The sequence below is a fragment of the Triticum urartu genome, chromosome 2A, assembly GCF_056163025.1.
Source record: "Triticum urartu cultivar PI428250 chromosome 2A, HENAU_Tu73, whole genome shotgun sequence".
NCBI lineage: Eukaryota > Viridiplantae > Streptophyta > Magnoliopsida > Poales > Poaceae > Triticum > Triticum urartu.
Genome location: NC_141874.1, coordinates 74,356,492 through 74,370,207, shown reverse-complemented (window position 1 = coordinate 74,370,207; position 13,716 = coordinate 74,356,492). Strand labels below are relative to the sequence as shown.

The window sequence follows — 13,716 nt, the reverse complement described above, 5'->3', positions numbered from 1 at the left end:
TGCTTCATGAAACGGCAAATCATCTGCTGCTCTAGTGAAGAAACCCAAGGTTGAACCCAAGCCCGAGACTAAGTGCTTCTGTAATAAAGGGGAACAGTCACTGGAGCAGAATTACCCTAGATACTTGGTAGATGAGAAGACTGTCGATAGAAGTATATTGGATATACATTATGTTAATGTGTACGTTACTAGTACTCCTAGTAGCACCTGGGTATTAGATACCGGTTCGGTTGCTAAGTGTTAGTAACTCGAAATAAAAGCTACAGAATAAACGGAGACTAGCTAAATGTGAGATGACGATATGTGTTGGAAGTATTTCCAAGGTTGATCAAATGTCGTACGCTTCCTCTACCATCGAGATTGGTGTTTGCGTTGAGCATAGACATGATTGGATTATGTCTATCGCAATACGGTTATTCATTTAAAGAGAATAATGGTTACTCTGTTTATTTGAATAATACCTTCAATGGTCTTACACCTGAAATGAATGGTTTATTGAATCTCGATCGTAGTGATACACATGTTCATGCCAAAAGATAGTAATGATAGTACCACCTACTTGTGGCACTGCCACGTAAGTCATATCGGTATAAAACGCATGAAGAAGCTCCATGTTGATGGATCTTTGGGCTCACTTGTTTTGAAAGGTTTGAGACATGCGAACCATGTCTATTGGTGTATATGCATGAAGAAACTCCATGCAAATGGACCGTTTGGACTCACTTGATTTTGAATCACTTGAGACATGCAAATCATACCACATGGGCAAGATGACTGAAAGCCTCGTTTTCAGTAAAATGGAACTAGAAAGCAACTTGTTGGAAGTAATACATTTTGATGTGTGCAATCCAATGAGTGCTGAGGCATGTAGTGGATATCGTTATGTTCTTACTTCACAGATGATTTGAGTAGATGTTGACTATATTTACTTGATGAATCACGAGTCTGAATTATTGAAAGGTTCAAGTAATTTCAGGGTGAAGTTGAAAGATCGTCGTGACAAGAGGATAAAATATCTATGATATGATCATAGAGATGAATATCTGAATTACGAGTTTGGCACAGAATTAAGACATTGTGGAAATTGTTTCACAACTAATACAGCCTGGAACACCGTAGTGTGATGGTGTGTCCGAACATCATAACTACACCCTATTGGATATGATGCGTACCATGATGTCTCTTATCGAATTACCACGATAGTTTATGGGTTAGGCATTAGAGACAACCACATTCACTTTAAATAGGGCACCATGTAATTCTGATGAGATGACACCATATGAACTATGGTTTAGAGAAATCTAAGCTGTCATTTCTTAAAAGTTTGGGGCTGCGACGCTTATGTGAAAAAGTTTCAGGCTGATAAGCTCGAACCCAAAGCGGATAAATGCATCTTCATAGGACACCCAAAACAGTTGGGTATACCTCCTGTCTCAGATCCGAAAGCAATAAGGGATTGTTTCTAGAATCGGGTCCTTTCTCGAGGAAAAGTTTCTCTCGAAAGAATTGAGTGGGAGGATGGTGGAGACTTGATGAGGTTATTGAACCGTCTCTTCAACTAGTGTGTGGCAGAGCACAGGGAGTTGTTCCTGTGGCACCTACACCAATTGAAGTGGAAGCTTATGATAGTGATCATGAAACTTCAGATCAAGTCACTACCAAACCTCGTGGGATGAAAAGGATGCGTACTACTTCAGAGTGGTACGTAATCCTGTCTTGGAAGTCATGTTGCTAGACAATAATGAACCTACGAGCTATGGAGAAGCGATGGTGGGCCTGGATTCCAAAATGGCTCGAGGCCATATAATCCGAGAGAGGATCCATATATGAAAACAAAGTGTAGACTTTGGGAGGACTACTTGATGGTCGTAAGGCTGTTAGGTACATATGGATTTTAAAAGGAAGACGGACAATGATGGTAGGTATCACCATTAAGAAAACTCGACTTGTCGTTAAGATGTTTTCCGACAAGTTCAAGGAGTTGACTGCAATGAGACTTTCTCACTCGTAGCGATGCTAAGAGTCTGTTGGAATTATATTAGCAATTACTGCATTATTTGTGAAATCTTGCAGATAGGATGCCAAAAACCATTGTTTCCTCGACGATTTTTGAGGAAAGGTTGTATGTGATACAACCGGAAGGTTTTGTTAATCTTGAAAGATGCTAATAAGTATGCAAAGCTCCAGCAATCCTTCTAAGGACTGGAGTAAGCATCTCGGAGTTGGAATGTATGCTTTGATAAGATGATCAAAGTTTTGGGTGTATACAAAGTTTATGAGAAACTTGTACTTCCAAAGAAGTGAGTGGGAGCACTATAAAATTTCTGATAAATATATGTTGACATATTGTTGATCAGAAATGACGTAGAATTTCTGGAAAGCATATAGGGTTATTTGGAAAGTATTTTTCAATGGAAAACCTGGATTAAGCTACTTGAACATTGAGCATCAAGATCTATAAGGATAGATCAAAATTCTTAATGGTACTTTCAAATGAGCACATACCTTGACATGATCTTGAAGGTGTTCAAGATGGACCAGTCAAAGAAGGAGTTCTTGCCTGAATTATACGGTATGAAGTTAAGACTTAAAGCTCGACCACGGCAGAGGAAAGAGGAAGGACGAAGGTCGTCCCCTATGCTTTTGTCATAGGCTCTATACGGTATGCCATGCTATGTACCGCACCTGAAATGTGCCTTGCCATGAGTCAGTCAAGGGGTACAAGAGTGATCCAAGAATGGATCACAAGACAACGGTCAAAGTTATCCTTAGTAACTAGTGGACTAAGGAATTTTCTCGATTATGGAGGTGGTAAAAGAGTTCGTCGTAAAGGGTTACGCCGATGCAAACTTTGACACTAATCCAGATTATTCTGAATAGTAAACTGGATTCGTATAGTAGAACAGTTATTTGGAATAGCTCCAAATGTAGCGTATTAGTTGCATCTACAAGATGACATAGAAATTTGCGAAGTACATACGGATCTGAAAGATTCAGACCCGTTGACTATAACATCTCTCACAAGCATAACATGATCAAACCCAGAACTCATCGAGTGTTAATCACATGGTAATGTGAACTAGATTATTGACTCTAGTAAACTCTTTGGGTGTTAGTCACATGGGGATGTGACCTTGAGTGTTAGTCACATAGCGATGTGAACTGGATTATTGACTCTAGTGCAAGTGGGAGACTGTTGGAAATATACCCTAGAGGCAATAATAAATTGATTATTATTATATTTTCTTGTTCATGATAATCATTTATTATCCATGCTAGAATTGTATTGATAGGAAACTCAGATACATGTGTGGATACATAGACAACACCATGCCCCTAGTAAGCCTCTAGTTGACTAGCTCGTTAATCAATAGATGGTTACGGTTTCCTAACCATGGACATTGGATGTCATTGATAACGGGATCACATCATTAGGAGAATGATGTGATGGACAAAGACCCAATCCTAAGCCTAGCACAAGATCATGTAGTTCGTATGCTAAAGCTTTTCTAATGTCAAGTATCATTTTCTTAGACCATGAGATTGTGCAACTCCCGGATACCGTAGGAGTGCTTTGGGTGTGCCAAACGTCACAACATAACTGGGTGGCTATAAAGGTACACTACAGGTATCTTCGAAAGTGTCTGTTGGGTTGGCACGAATCGAGACTGAGATTTGTCACTCCGTGTAAACGGAGAGGTATCTCTGGGCCCACTCGGTAGGACATCATCATAATGTGCACAATGTGATCAAGGAGTTTATCACGGGATGATGTGTTACGGAACGAGTAAAGAGACTTGCCGGTAACGAGATTGAACAAGGTATCGGGATACCGACGATCGAATCTCGGGCAAGTGTCGTACCGATAGACAAAGGGAATTGTATACGGGATTGATTAAGTCCTTGACATCGTGGTTCATCCGATGAGATTATCGTGAAACATGTGGGAGCCAACATGGGTATCCAGATCCCGCTGTTGGTTATTGACGGAGAGTCATCTCGGTCATGTCTGCATGTCTCCCGAACCCGTAGGGTCTACACACTTAAGGTTCGGTGACGCTAGGGTTATAGAGATATTAGTATGCGGTAACCCGAAAGTTGTTCGGAGTCCCGGATGAGATCCCGGACGTCACGAGGAGTTCCGGAGGTAAAGATTTATATATGGGAAGTCTTGTTTTGGTCGTCGGAAAAGTTTCACGCATTATCGGTATTGTACCGGGAGTGCCGAAAGAGGTCCGGGGGTCCACCAAGGGGGTCCACCTGCCCCGGGGGGCCACATGGGCTGTAGGGGTGTGCGCCTTGGCCTATATGGGCCAAGGGCACCAGCCCCAAGAGGCCCATGCGCCAAGGGATAAGGGAAAGGAAGAGTCCTAAAAGGGGAAGGCACCTCCTAGGTGCCTTGGGGAGGAGGGACTCCTCCCTGGCCGCACCCTTCCTTGGAGGAAGGGCCAAGGCTGCGCCCCCCTCTCCCTTGGCCCTATATATAGTGGGGAAAAGGGAGGGCAGCCGCACCTAAGCCCTGGCGCCTCCCTCTCCCTCCCATGACACATCTCCCTTCTCCCGCAGCGCTTGGCGAAGCCCTGTTGGAATCCCGCTACTTCCACCACCACGCCGTCGTGCTGCTGGATCTCCATCAACCTCTCCTTCCCCCTTGCTGGATCAAGAAGGAGGAGACGTCGCTGCTCCGTACGTGTGTTGAACGCGGAGGTGCCGTCCGTTCGGCGCTAGGATCATCGGTGATTTGGATCACGACGAGTACGACTCCATCAACCCCGTTCTCTTGAACGCTTCCGCGCGCGATCTACAAGGGTATGTAGATCCACTCCTCCCTCGTTGCTAGATGACTCCATAGATAGATCTTGGTGACACGTAGGAAAATTTTGAATTTATGCTACGTTCCCCAACACAGACGGCTTCACCGGATTATTCTTCAAGAAATGTTGGAGGTTCATTAAACCTGACATCATGAGGGTCATCCAAAACTTCGACTCTCTTCACACTGCCAACCTACAATGGGTGAACTCTGCCAATGTTGTGCTTTTGCCGAAGAAGGATGGTGTAGAGGAGATAGCTGACTACAGGCCTATTAGTCTCATCCATGCTATCGCCAAAATCATCGCCAAGGTCCTCTCCTTGCGGCTTGCTCCTCGCATGGATGGCCTCGTCTCCAATGCTCAGAGTGCCTTCATCAAAAAGAGGAGTATCCACGACAACTTTATGTACGTGCGGAACATGGCTCGTCGGCTCCACAAGTGCAAGACCCCTGCCCTCCTCTTCAAGCTTGACATTAGAAAGGCTTTTGACTCCGTCAAATGGGAATACATTCTGGACCTCTTGCAGCGCTTGGGCTTCCCAAGCAAATTCAGGGACTGGATTGCTGCGTTGCTCTCCTCGGCTTCCTCATGCATCCTTCTCAACGGGATTCCAGGCCCTCCCATCAGGCATGGCCAAGGGCTTCGGCAAGGGGACCCAATCTCGCCGCTCCTATTTGTCCTCGCGATTGACCCGCTTCGTCGAATCCTTGATCTTGCAACACACCGAGGCCTTCTCCGCAAGCTTCGTGGTCGTGGTACCATGGTGCGAACTTCTTTGTATGCGGATGATGCAGCTGTTTTCCTGGCTCTGATCAAGAGGGACATCGAGAACTTCTCTGCTATCTTAAGGAGTTTTGGCGAGGTCACGGGCCTCCACACCAACTTTCACAAAAGTTCTGTTGTGCCCATTCGCTGCAACCACCTTGACTTGGACCATATCCTTCATGGCATGCCGGCAGCAAGAGCTTCTTTCCCTGTGAAATATTTGGGCCTCCTACTCTCGGTCTGGCAGCTTAGGAAAGTGGATTTCCAATATCTTGAAGACAAAGCGGCTGGAAAGTTGGTCACTTGGGAGGGCCAAAACATTACCACCATCGGTCGTACGACTCTGGTCAAGTCGGTTGTCTCCTCCCAAGCGGTGTACTCCATCACGCCTCTCGTTGTGCCGCCGAGCACTTTACGAAACCTCAACAAGATTGAGCGAGCGTTTCTGTGGTCTGGCTCGGATAAGACGACGGGTGCCAAATGCAAGGTCAACTGGGAGGTGGTATGTCGTCCTCGCGAGTATGGTGGCCTTGGGGTGCTAAACACTGACAAGTTCGCCCGTGCCTTGAGACTAAGATGGCCATGGTTTGAATGGAAGGAGCCCAACAAGCTTTGGGTGGGGCTTGGTAACCCATGCTCAGAGGAGGACCTGAATTTTTTCTATGCGTCAACCACGATTACTATTGGAAATGGTGCCAAAACGCCTTTTTGGGACTCTCCCTGGCTGCTTGGGCGCAAACCCAAGGACATTGCCCCGCTAATCTTCGGTGCCTCCAGGAGAAAGAATTGGAAGGTGCGTGAGGCCCTTAAAGGGAATGCATGGATACTGAAGGTCAAGATTGACACGCCCGTCACCGCTGCCCACGTTCACGAGTTCTTCTCTCTTTGGATGCTCGTGAATGAGGTCCACCTTGACGAGCATGCCGAGGATGATATCACCTGGAAGCACTCCAGCGACGGGATTTACTCGGCATCCTCTGCCTACAAGGCTCAATTCCTTGGGTTGATTCTCTCCCCTATGGATTTCATGGTGTGGAAAGCTTGGGCTCCACCCAAAGTTAAATTCTTCTCGTGGCTGGCTCTACAAGACCGGATTTGGACTGCAGACAGGTTGGCCAGGCGCGGCTGGCCCAACTGCGGCCTTTGTCAACTTTGCAAAAGGGAGCAAGAGTCTGGCGTCCATCTTTTCTTCAAGTGTCGCTACACTATTAGGCTTTGGAGGATGCTCATTGACAAGTTGGGACTTGTGCACATGGACACCACCACTTGGCATCTTGCTGGCTCGGTGAAGGAGTGGTGGGAGAAGCGAACCGACTTGCAGAATCCCAATAGACGAGCAATGTCCTCTCTCACTATGCTCGTCTCCTGGTCCGTTTGGAACGAGAGGAATGCCAGAGTCTTCCGCCACAAGAGTGCTCCACCGACCATCCTTCTTCAAATGGTCCTCGACGAGGCAAAGCTGTGGGTCACTGCTGGTGCTAGAAAGCTAGGGGACATTATATTGCAAGAATAATTGTCATGCCGTGTGTTTGGCTCTTGTAACAACTCTATCTTCTCCTTATTTAATATATGGGGCAAATCTTTTGCCTCCGTTTCGAAAAAAAATGTGCCTTTCGTACCGCGTTGGGATCTATTTGATCAAACTCTTAAATTTCAGCGCTGATACATCCACATGCATTGGATTTTGTCTACCTTCTTTTCACATGTTTTTTCAAAAGAGAAAAATGGGATCGGCACCCGTGTCGCTCCAGGGCAGCTCGGGTCGTGTATTGAGTGCGAGCCTCCTCCCCTCACCGCCGCTGCCGGTGCACTACCAGGAAGCCTGCCCGGTCGACGGCGGCGGGGCCCTTATTCATGCCTATCGGGTGGTTTTTCAATTGTGGCTAGGCAGGTGCTACAAGCCATCGTGGTTTTGTTGGTGCCTCAGTGGCTTCCTCCGGGAGGGTGTGGCGGCGGGCACAACTTCACCATGGGTTCGTGAATCTGACTCGACGAGTATGGGTCATGCTAGATTGGAGGTTCGATAGCCACGTGGTTGCGACGGTCGTCTTAGGCGGGAGATGACTCGTCCAATCTTCTGACCGCGTCGCTCCCTAACATTGCCTCCGATGATGGCGACACGCCACTACTATTTAGAGGCTGCTGGTTTAGTGGTTGTCTCGGTCATGCGTGGCCACATGGTAGGAGTGTGGCGGTGTGCCATAGGCGCTCTGCAAGTGTGTCAATTGCGTGCCCACAACTTTATTTGGATCCCCGTGTGGTTCATAGTGTTGCCACCTCCCGTTCAGCGAGAAGTGGAGACCCGTCCTGTGAAACAGAGGACTATTAATGGTGCCCGTCTATGATTTGCGCATGTGGTGGGGCATCAGCATGAGGAGTTTTGATAGGCCTACTTTGTGACTATCTCAGGTGGACACCATGGTGGTTTATGTAGATTATTTGATGATATAACTCTCAAAAGATCCATCATCAAGATGGTGATAGTAACATCGTGTCATATCTAGGATGAAAATAAGTGATCTGATCTTCCAAAAAAAAATGATCTCAGTTTTGTTGGTCGGTCCCATGCTCCCAGCAAAGATGAACTTTCATCCTTATCTTGTTGAATGTGTTGTCTCTATGCTAATTTTGTGGACTTGATTGGTTAAACCCAACATCCAGGACGAAAATCCTTTGTCCTGACAGTCTTATGTTGGATGTGATGATGCCAGTGCGGGTGTGTTCTCCCTTATTGCAAGCATTGTTGCGAGATAGTGCAATTTACATCTTGTCATTGTTGTCTACCTAATGTCTCTATTTGTTGATTACTTTGGCCTTGTTAATTATATTATAGTAGTGTACACCGGTAGATTCAATCTCTGAGGTTAGACCTTTCTTTTGAAAGAAAGTAAAACTAGTTTTAATCATGCCATCGGTTTCTCTATATTTATTACAAAGAGACCCCTTTTATATATAAAAAGGCTCCCCCTTCGATTTCATTTAACAGAAACCACAATGTTCTACATCTACTAAACAGAAAATAGAAGCAACATATATGCTATAAATGACCTACAACACCTTGATATATCAAGCTGATTGACGATTAACTAAAGATCCACCAGGGCTTCAGCGCACCATCAGCAGGCACCTAAGACGATGAGAACCAGTGCTTTTAGGTTGCTTATGCTAACAAAAGGGAGGTTTTCCACTTCTTGACTACATATAGAGCGAGGAGCAGAAACAGAGTGCACATGTTCACCTATTATAGGTTTGGTACAGGTCTACAGGAGCAGACAACAGCGGCAGAGTAGAAAAAGGGGACGTGGCGTTTTGGCTCTCAGGTGCATTCGTTTAAAATAGTAAACAAAAATAAAAAAAACTCTGATTTTTTATGTGATGCTAGATGCTCATGTGTATGAAGTCCGTGCCAAATTTCGAGTTTGAACATTTCAGTAGCTCTTAGGAAAAAAAACTAAATTTCGGGTTGTAAAAAAGCTTACTGTTCATGTACTGTTTTGATCGAATTTTTTTTCACGAGCTCCTCAGATGTTCGAACAAGCTGAAATTTGACACGGACATCAAGCACTGGAACATCTTTTGGCTAATAGTTTTTCAGAAGTTTTTAATTTTTTTAGTATTTGTTCTGAATTTTCTGTTCACTGGGTGCAGATGAGCATGGACACCAAATTGAATATCCGCCAAAGTAGCTTCCTTCATCATCTTTGCACTTCCACATATTCTCATTCTATCCTGAGCACACCAAAATGCCATCCCTAGAGTGCACGAAACACTTCACTTGATGTCTGCTCAAGCATTTTTACCTCCCACTTCAACTTTTCTTGATTTTCCTGCTCTTTTGCGAAATAATCCAATCATTAAGCCATCTAGCAATCATATTGAGAGAGACAGAAGGGTCAGTAATTTTTGCATTGTCAAATATGGTACTATTTCTTATTTTCCAAATAGTCCAAAAGACCATAGACACTCCAGTAAACATAAGATGTTTTTCAGCAGCTCTAAAATTATTCAACCAAGTAGTATTGTCAAGAGTGTAAATCAAACTGAAAGCACATTTTAAAATATTTCACAACATCCAAGCCAAGGACCATTTCATGAACAAATGTTTTTCATCTAAACCAGAGAAAGGGCAAGCCCTTCTACCAATCCATCCTCATCTAATCAAGTGTTTTTGGTTAGGATATTGTTTCTAAGAACTAACCACATGAAAATCTTCATTCCATGTGGATTTTTTGTTTTCCACATAAAGCTGCATGGGTATCTAATGTCTTTTTCAATCAATTTCCGTGGTACTCCCTCCGTTCCAAAATAAGTGAGTCAACTTTGTACTAACTTTGTAAAGTTAGTACAAAGTTGACTCACTTATTTTGGAACGGGGGGAGTAGCATTTAACAGAGTATATACCATTTTTTTTGTCAAAGTCCACTTGATAGTGTCTTTTTCATTGTTTAGTCTAATGTCATCACACACACATCCTTAATCCTTAATGTGATTCCACATTTGTAATGACCCCCCCCCCCCCCCCCCCCCCCCCCAATAAGGGTCCTCCTAATATACACCTCGGGTACCGACAAGTTCTTGTCAAAGCATATGTTATCTAAGAGATCATTTTAATCAAAGTATTTTCATAAAATAAATTGACTGGTCCTAATTCTTTAGAATTTTTTGTTTATCGGTTGTTTGAATGTATGATTGAATTATGTCATGCCTATTGAATCCTATAGTACATAGAAAGACAAATAATTATTATGAATCAAACAAATAATATAGGGAAACTTTATATGAATTCCAATTCTCTCACAATCTATAGAAAAGTTTACGAAAAAACTTTGAAAACAAAAAAGCCGAATGTCACGCAGGATTGGGATTCGGATGTCAAAAGAGATATGTAGTTATCTGCATATGTATTCTAACATTTCCGCGTACATGGTGCGACGCACACAGTGCACCTGATTAACAAATAAACAAGTTGATGCCAGTGGTTTAACCTACTTAACAATGGGATTGGGAGGACTGGCAGGCAGTACCACTAATAATTTAAACGGCTCTTTGTCCCTCCTGATTTGACCACTGCCACCACCAGGGCTCCATCATTACGGAGCACTCCCCTAATCAATCAAAGAGAGTAGAGTACCACCACAAAGCAATCCAAGAATCATCATTGCATTAGTAGTACAGCATGTGACAACTCCATCAAACCCATACTTTAGTTTGCAGGACAATAATCACAGCAGGAAAATTACAAAAAGCCTGTGAGCCAACATGCCTGCCAGCTTAATTAGCCTGGCCAAAGGCCCCTTCTTTGCCAAAGTGATCAAGTGAAGTGGCCCCACTTCACTGACCTAGGACTGTCACATTTGAACTAGACATCACTGTGTTTACCAGAATCATCACAAGATCGGCTTCTCAAAAGATGTAAGCACCACCCTACCAAATTCAGATACCGCAGGAACTGCCCAGTTTATGCACAGATTTGTTGCTATTTTGTGCATCATATGTATGTTATCTTGTAGGCATGAGTTCAAATGAATTCGTACACAAATTTGTGGATTCTCTGCTTCGGAGGTTATTTTTGTAGACATGATTCGAATCAATTCAGTACCAAATTCATGCGAGACAGAATAGACTATTTTCTCAAAAGGGATAGTACCAAATTGGAAATTATTGAAACAAGCTAGTAGCAAAAATAAGCATATTAGTGAAATAAAATACTCATGTCGCTACATGACGAGCTAATCAAGTCGAAAATTTGAAGAGAGAAAAAAAGTGTGGTCAATAAGAGCTTTGACCACCTAATTAAGAGGGTACGTACTCCACTCAGCCTAGACAAACCTCAGCTTCTATTACGAAGCCTCCCCCACTCCATCCCCCACTTTTAACTACAGACTCGATCCCGTGCCGGCGGCGGCGCGGCGGCGGCGTCACATGACGCTACAGGAACTGGGGTTCTCCTCGTTGAACATGTTGTTGTACGGCTCCTGCGGCGGGGACGACCGCATGCCCGGCGGGCCGTACATGTACTCCGGCGGCGGCGGCGGCGGCATCATCATCGGCGGGTAAGGCGAGTACCCGCCGTACGGCGGCGGAGGCGGCATTGGCTGCATGGACGCCACCGGCGTGGGCGCGTAGTACGACACGCTCGCGCTCGGCTGCGCCATGTTGTAGCTCATCACCGGCTGCGGCGCGTAGTACGGGAACGGGCCGCCGTGGCCGTGCGCGCGCTCTGGTCCCGGCCCCGGCGCCGGCACGGGGGGCATCGCCTGCTGCGGCTGTGGCTGCTTTGTCTTTGGCTGCTGTTGCTGCTGCTGCTGCTGCGGCGGAGGCGGCTTCTCCGTAGCGGCGTCCCCGTCGCCGACCTCCTTCTGCTGCTTGTTCTTCTTCTTCTTCCCCTTCTTGCCCCCCGCCTCCGGGGCCTCGTCGGCGGCCGCCGCTTCTTTGGCTGGCGGCTCCGGCGAGCCCTTCTCCTTCTTCTCAGGATCCTCTCCCTCCTCCTTGGCCTCGTCCTTGGGTTTCTTCGCCGCTGCTTTCTCTGGTTTCTTCTCTGAACGTTCGTCCTTGTCTGGCTTCTCCGAGCTCTCCGGCTCTGCCTCGTCGGCCACCTTTTTGGGCTTGGCGTCCGCCTTCTCCGCGCCCTTGCCGCCCTTCCCGGCAGACGGGGCCTCCTCAGGCTTCTTGGCCTCTGTGGCGGGCGGCGCCGGCGCCGGCACCGGCCAGAGCGCGGCGTGCTTGCCGGACTTGAGCAGCCGTCTGACGAGCGCGTCGGCGGCCACGCTGCCGGTGACCGTCACCTTGTGCTGCGTCGCGTCGATCGTCACCTTGTACACGCCTAATACACATTCGATTAATCAAAACCACAAACAAAGAAACAGAAAGTATTCCACACCAATTAATCGTCGTTGCAAGAAGAATGAACTTGCACGAGAATGAAAGTTCAATCAATTAACCGAAGCGGACTCATGAGTTGGTACCTTCGATGCTGTGGAGCACCTTCTTCACCTTCTTCTTGCACCCCTCGCAGTGGATGGACACCCGCAGCACGGTGGTCTGCAAGCAGCACCAGCAGCAGCAAAGCCCAAACACAATGTCAGCAAAACTGCCTCGCCACAACAAGAAGAAGAAGAAGAAGAAGAAGAGGAAGAGGAAGAAGACGGTGAAGCTGTTTTGGAATGGCTCACCGTGTACTGCAGCGGCTCTGCCTCCCCTGACGCCATGGAAAAGAGGAGAAAGGTAGCTAAGCTACAGAGACTGAGGCAGGGTAGCTTCGAGAGTGGAGGAGCTGGGGCAGCCGAGATCAGCTCACTCTCAGTGGCGGCGGCTGGCCCGGGCAGTAGCAGCTTCTGGAGTGAGAATGGCAACGGAGGGAAAGAAGGGGCCTTTGCTCCACTAGGCAGCTAGACTTTTATAACGGTGAACGAGCAAGCGTAGGAGCTCAGTGGGCCGAGCCCGCCGCCGCTGACCCGCGGGCCCGCGCCCACCGGTGCCACGCCGAGGCCGAACCGAACCACCACCGCGCGAGGCCCCGGGCTGGCGTGGCGTCTGGCGGCGACGGTGACATGAGAACCACAACGCCGCCACATCATTGGACAACCCCTCCATGATGGATCCATGATGAATCCATGATGGATTTTCACTCGCACTGCCTCCAAATATCTTGTGAGGATCGCGTCTAGTGATCTCTCGATAAGGATCCTCAATTGCGCAAGGCCACACCGACGTGATGTGATCTCGTTTGCCTCCAGATCCAGAAGAATGCAGACGCCGCTCATAACTAATCCGGCTGCAGGGTTTGGTGAGGAGGAGTTGGACGGGTCGTTAGATTAGCCGGCAACAACCTAGCAGCGGCAGCATTCAAATCATAATGCAGCATCATGGACGTGCAGCTGAGTAATAACCAGGGTTCCTTTCAGTGCTGCTGCTTCTGCTGCTTGATTCATGGAGTACGAGTAATAGGCTTGCTGGCTGGCTTTTGGAAACCTGATCTGACGAGGCGTTCCATCAATTTCTCCAAGTAGGGTTAGTTAGGTGCGCCTTCTCGACCTAGGGCTTAGCTCTCGTTGTACAATCGTCTACGCGGATACGCGACGTCTCGTTCCCGGAGGAGCTGCTTTGTTCTTGTTCTTATCCGCAGATCAAATAGCAC

General features: G+C 46.7%; 1 protein-coding gene across 1 annotated transcript; it reads right to left on the bottom strand.

Moving 5' to 3' along the window:
• Positions 1–11,254: 11,254 nt before the first annotated feature.
• On the bottom strand, positions 11,255–13,044 carry LOC125541015 (uncharacterized). Its single transcript, XM_048704516.2, has 3 exons — positions 12,752–13,044; positions 12,545–12,620; positions 11,255–12,402 (listed from the first exon to the last, which is right to left on the bottom strand). Exons 1-3 carry the CDS (start codon positions 12,785–12,787, stop codon positions 11,498–11,500), a joined length of 1,017 nt encoding a protein of 338 aa, XP_048560473.1. The 5' UTR covers positions 12,788–13,044; the 3' UTR covers positions 11,255–11,497.
• Between the last annotated feature and the right edge of the window lie 672 nt (positions 13,045–13,716).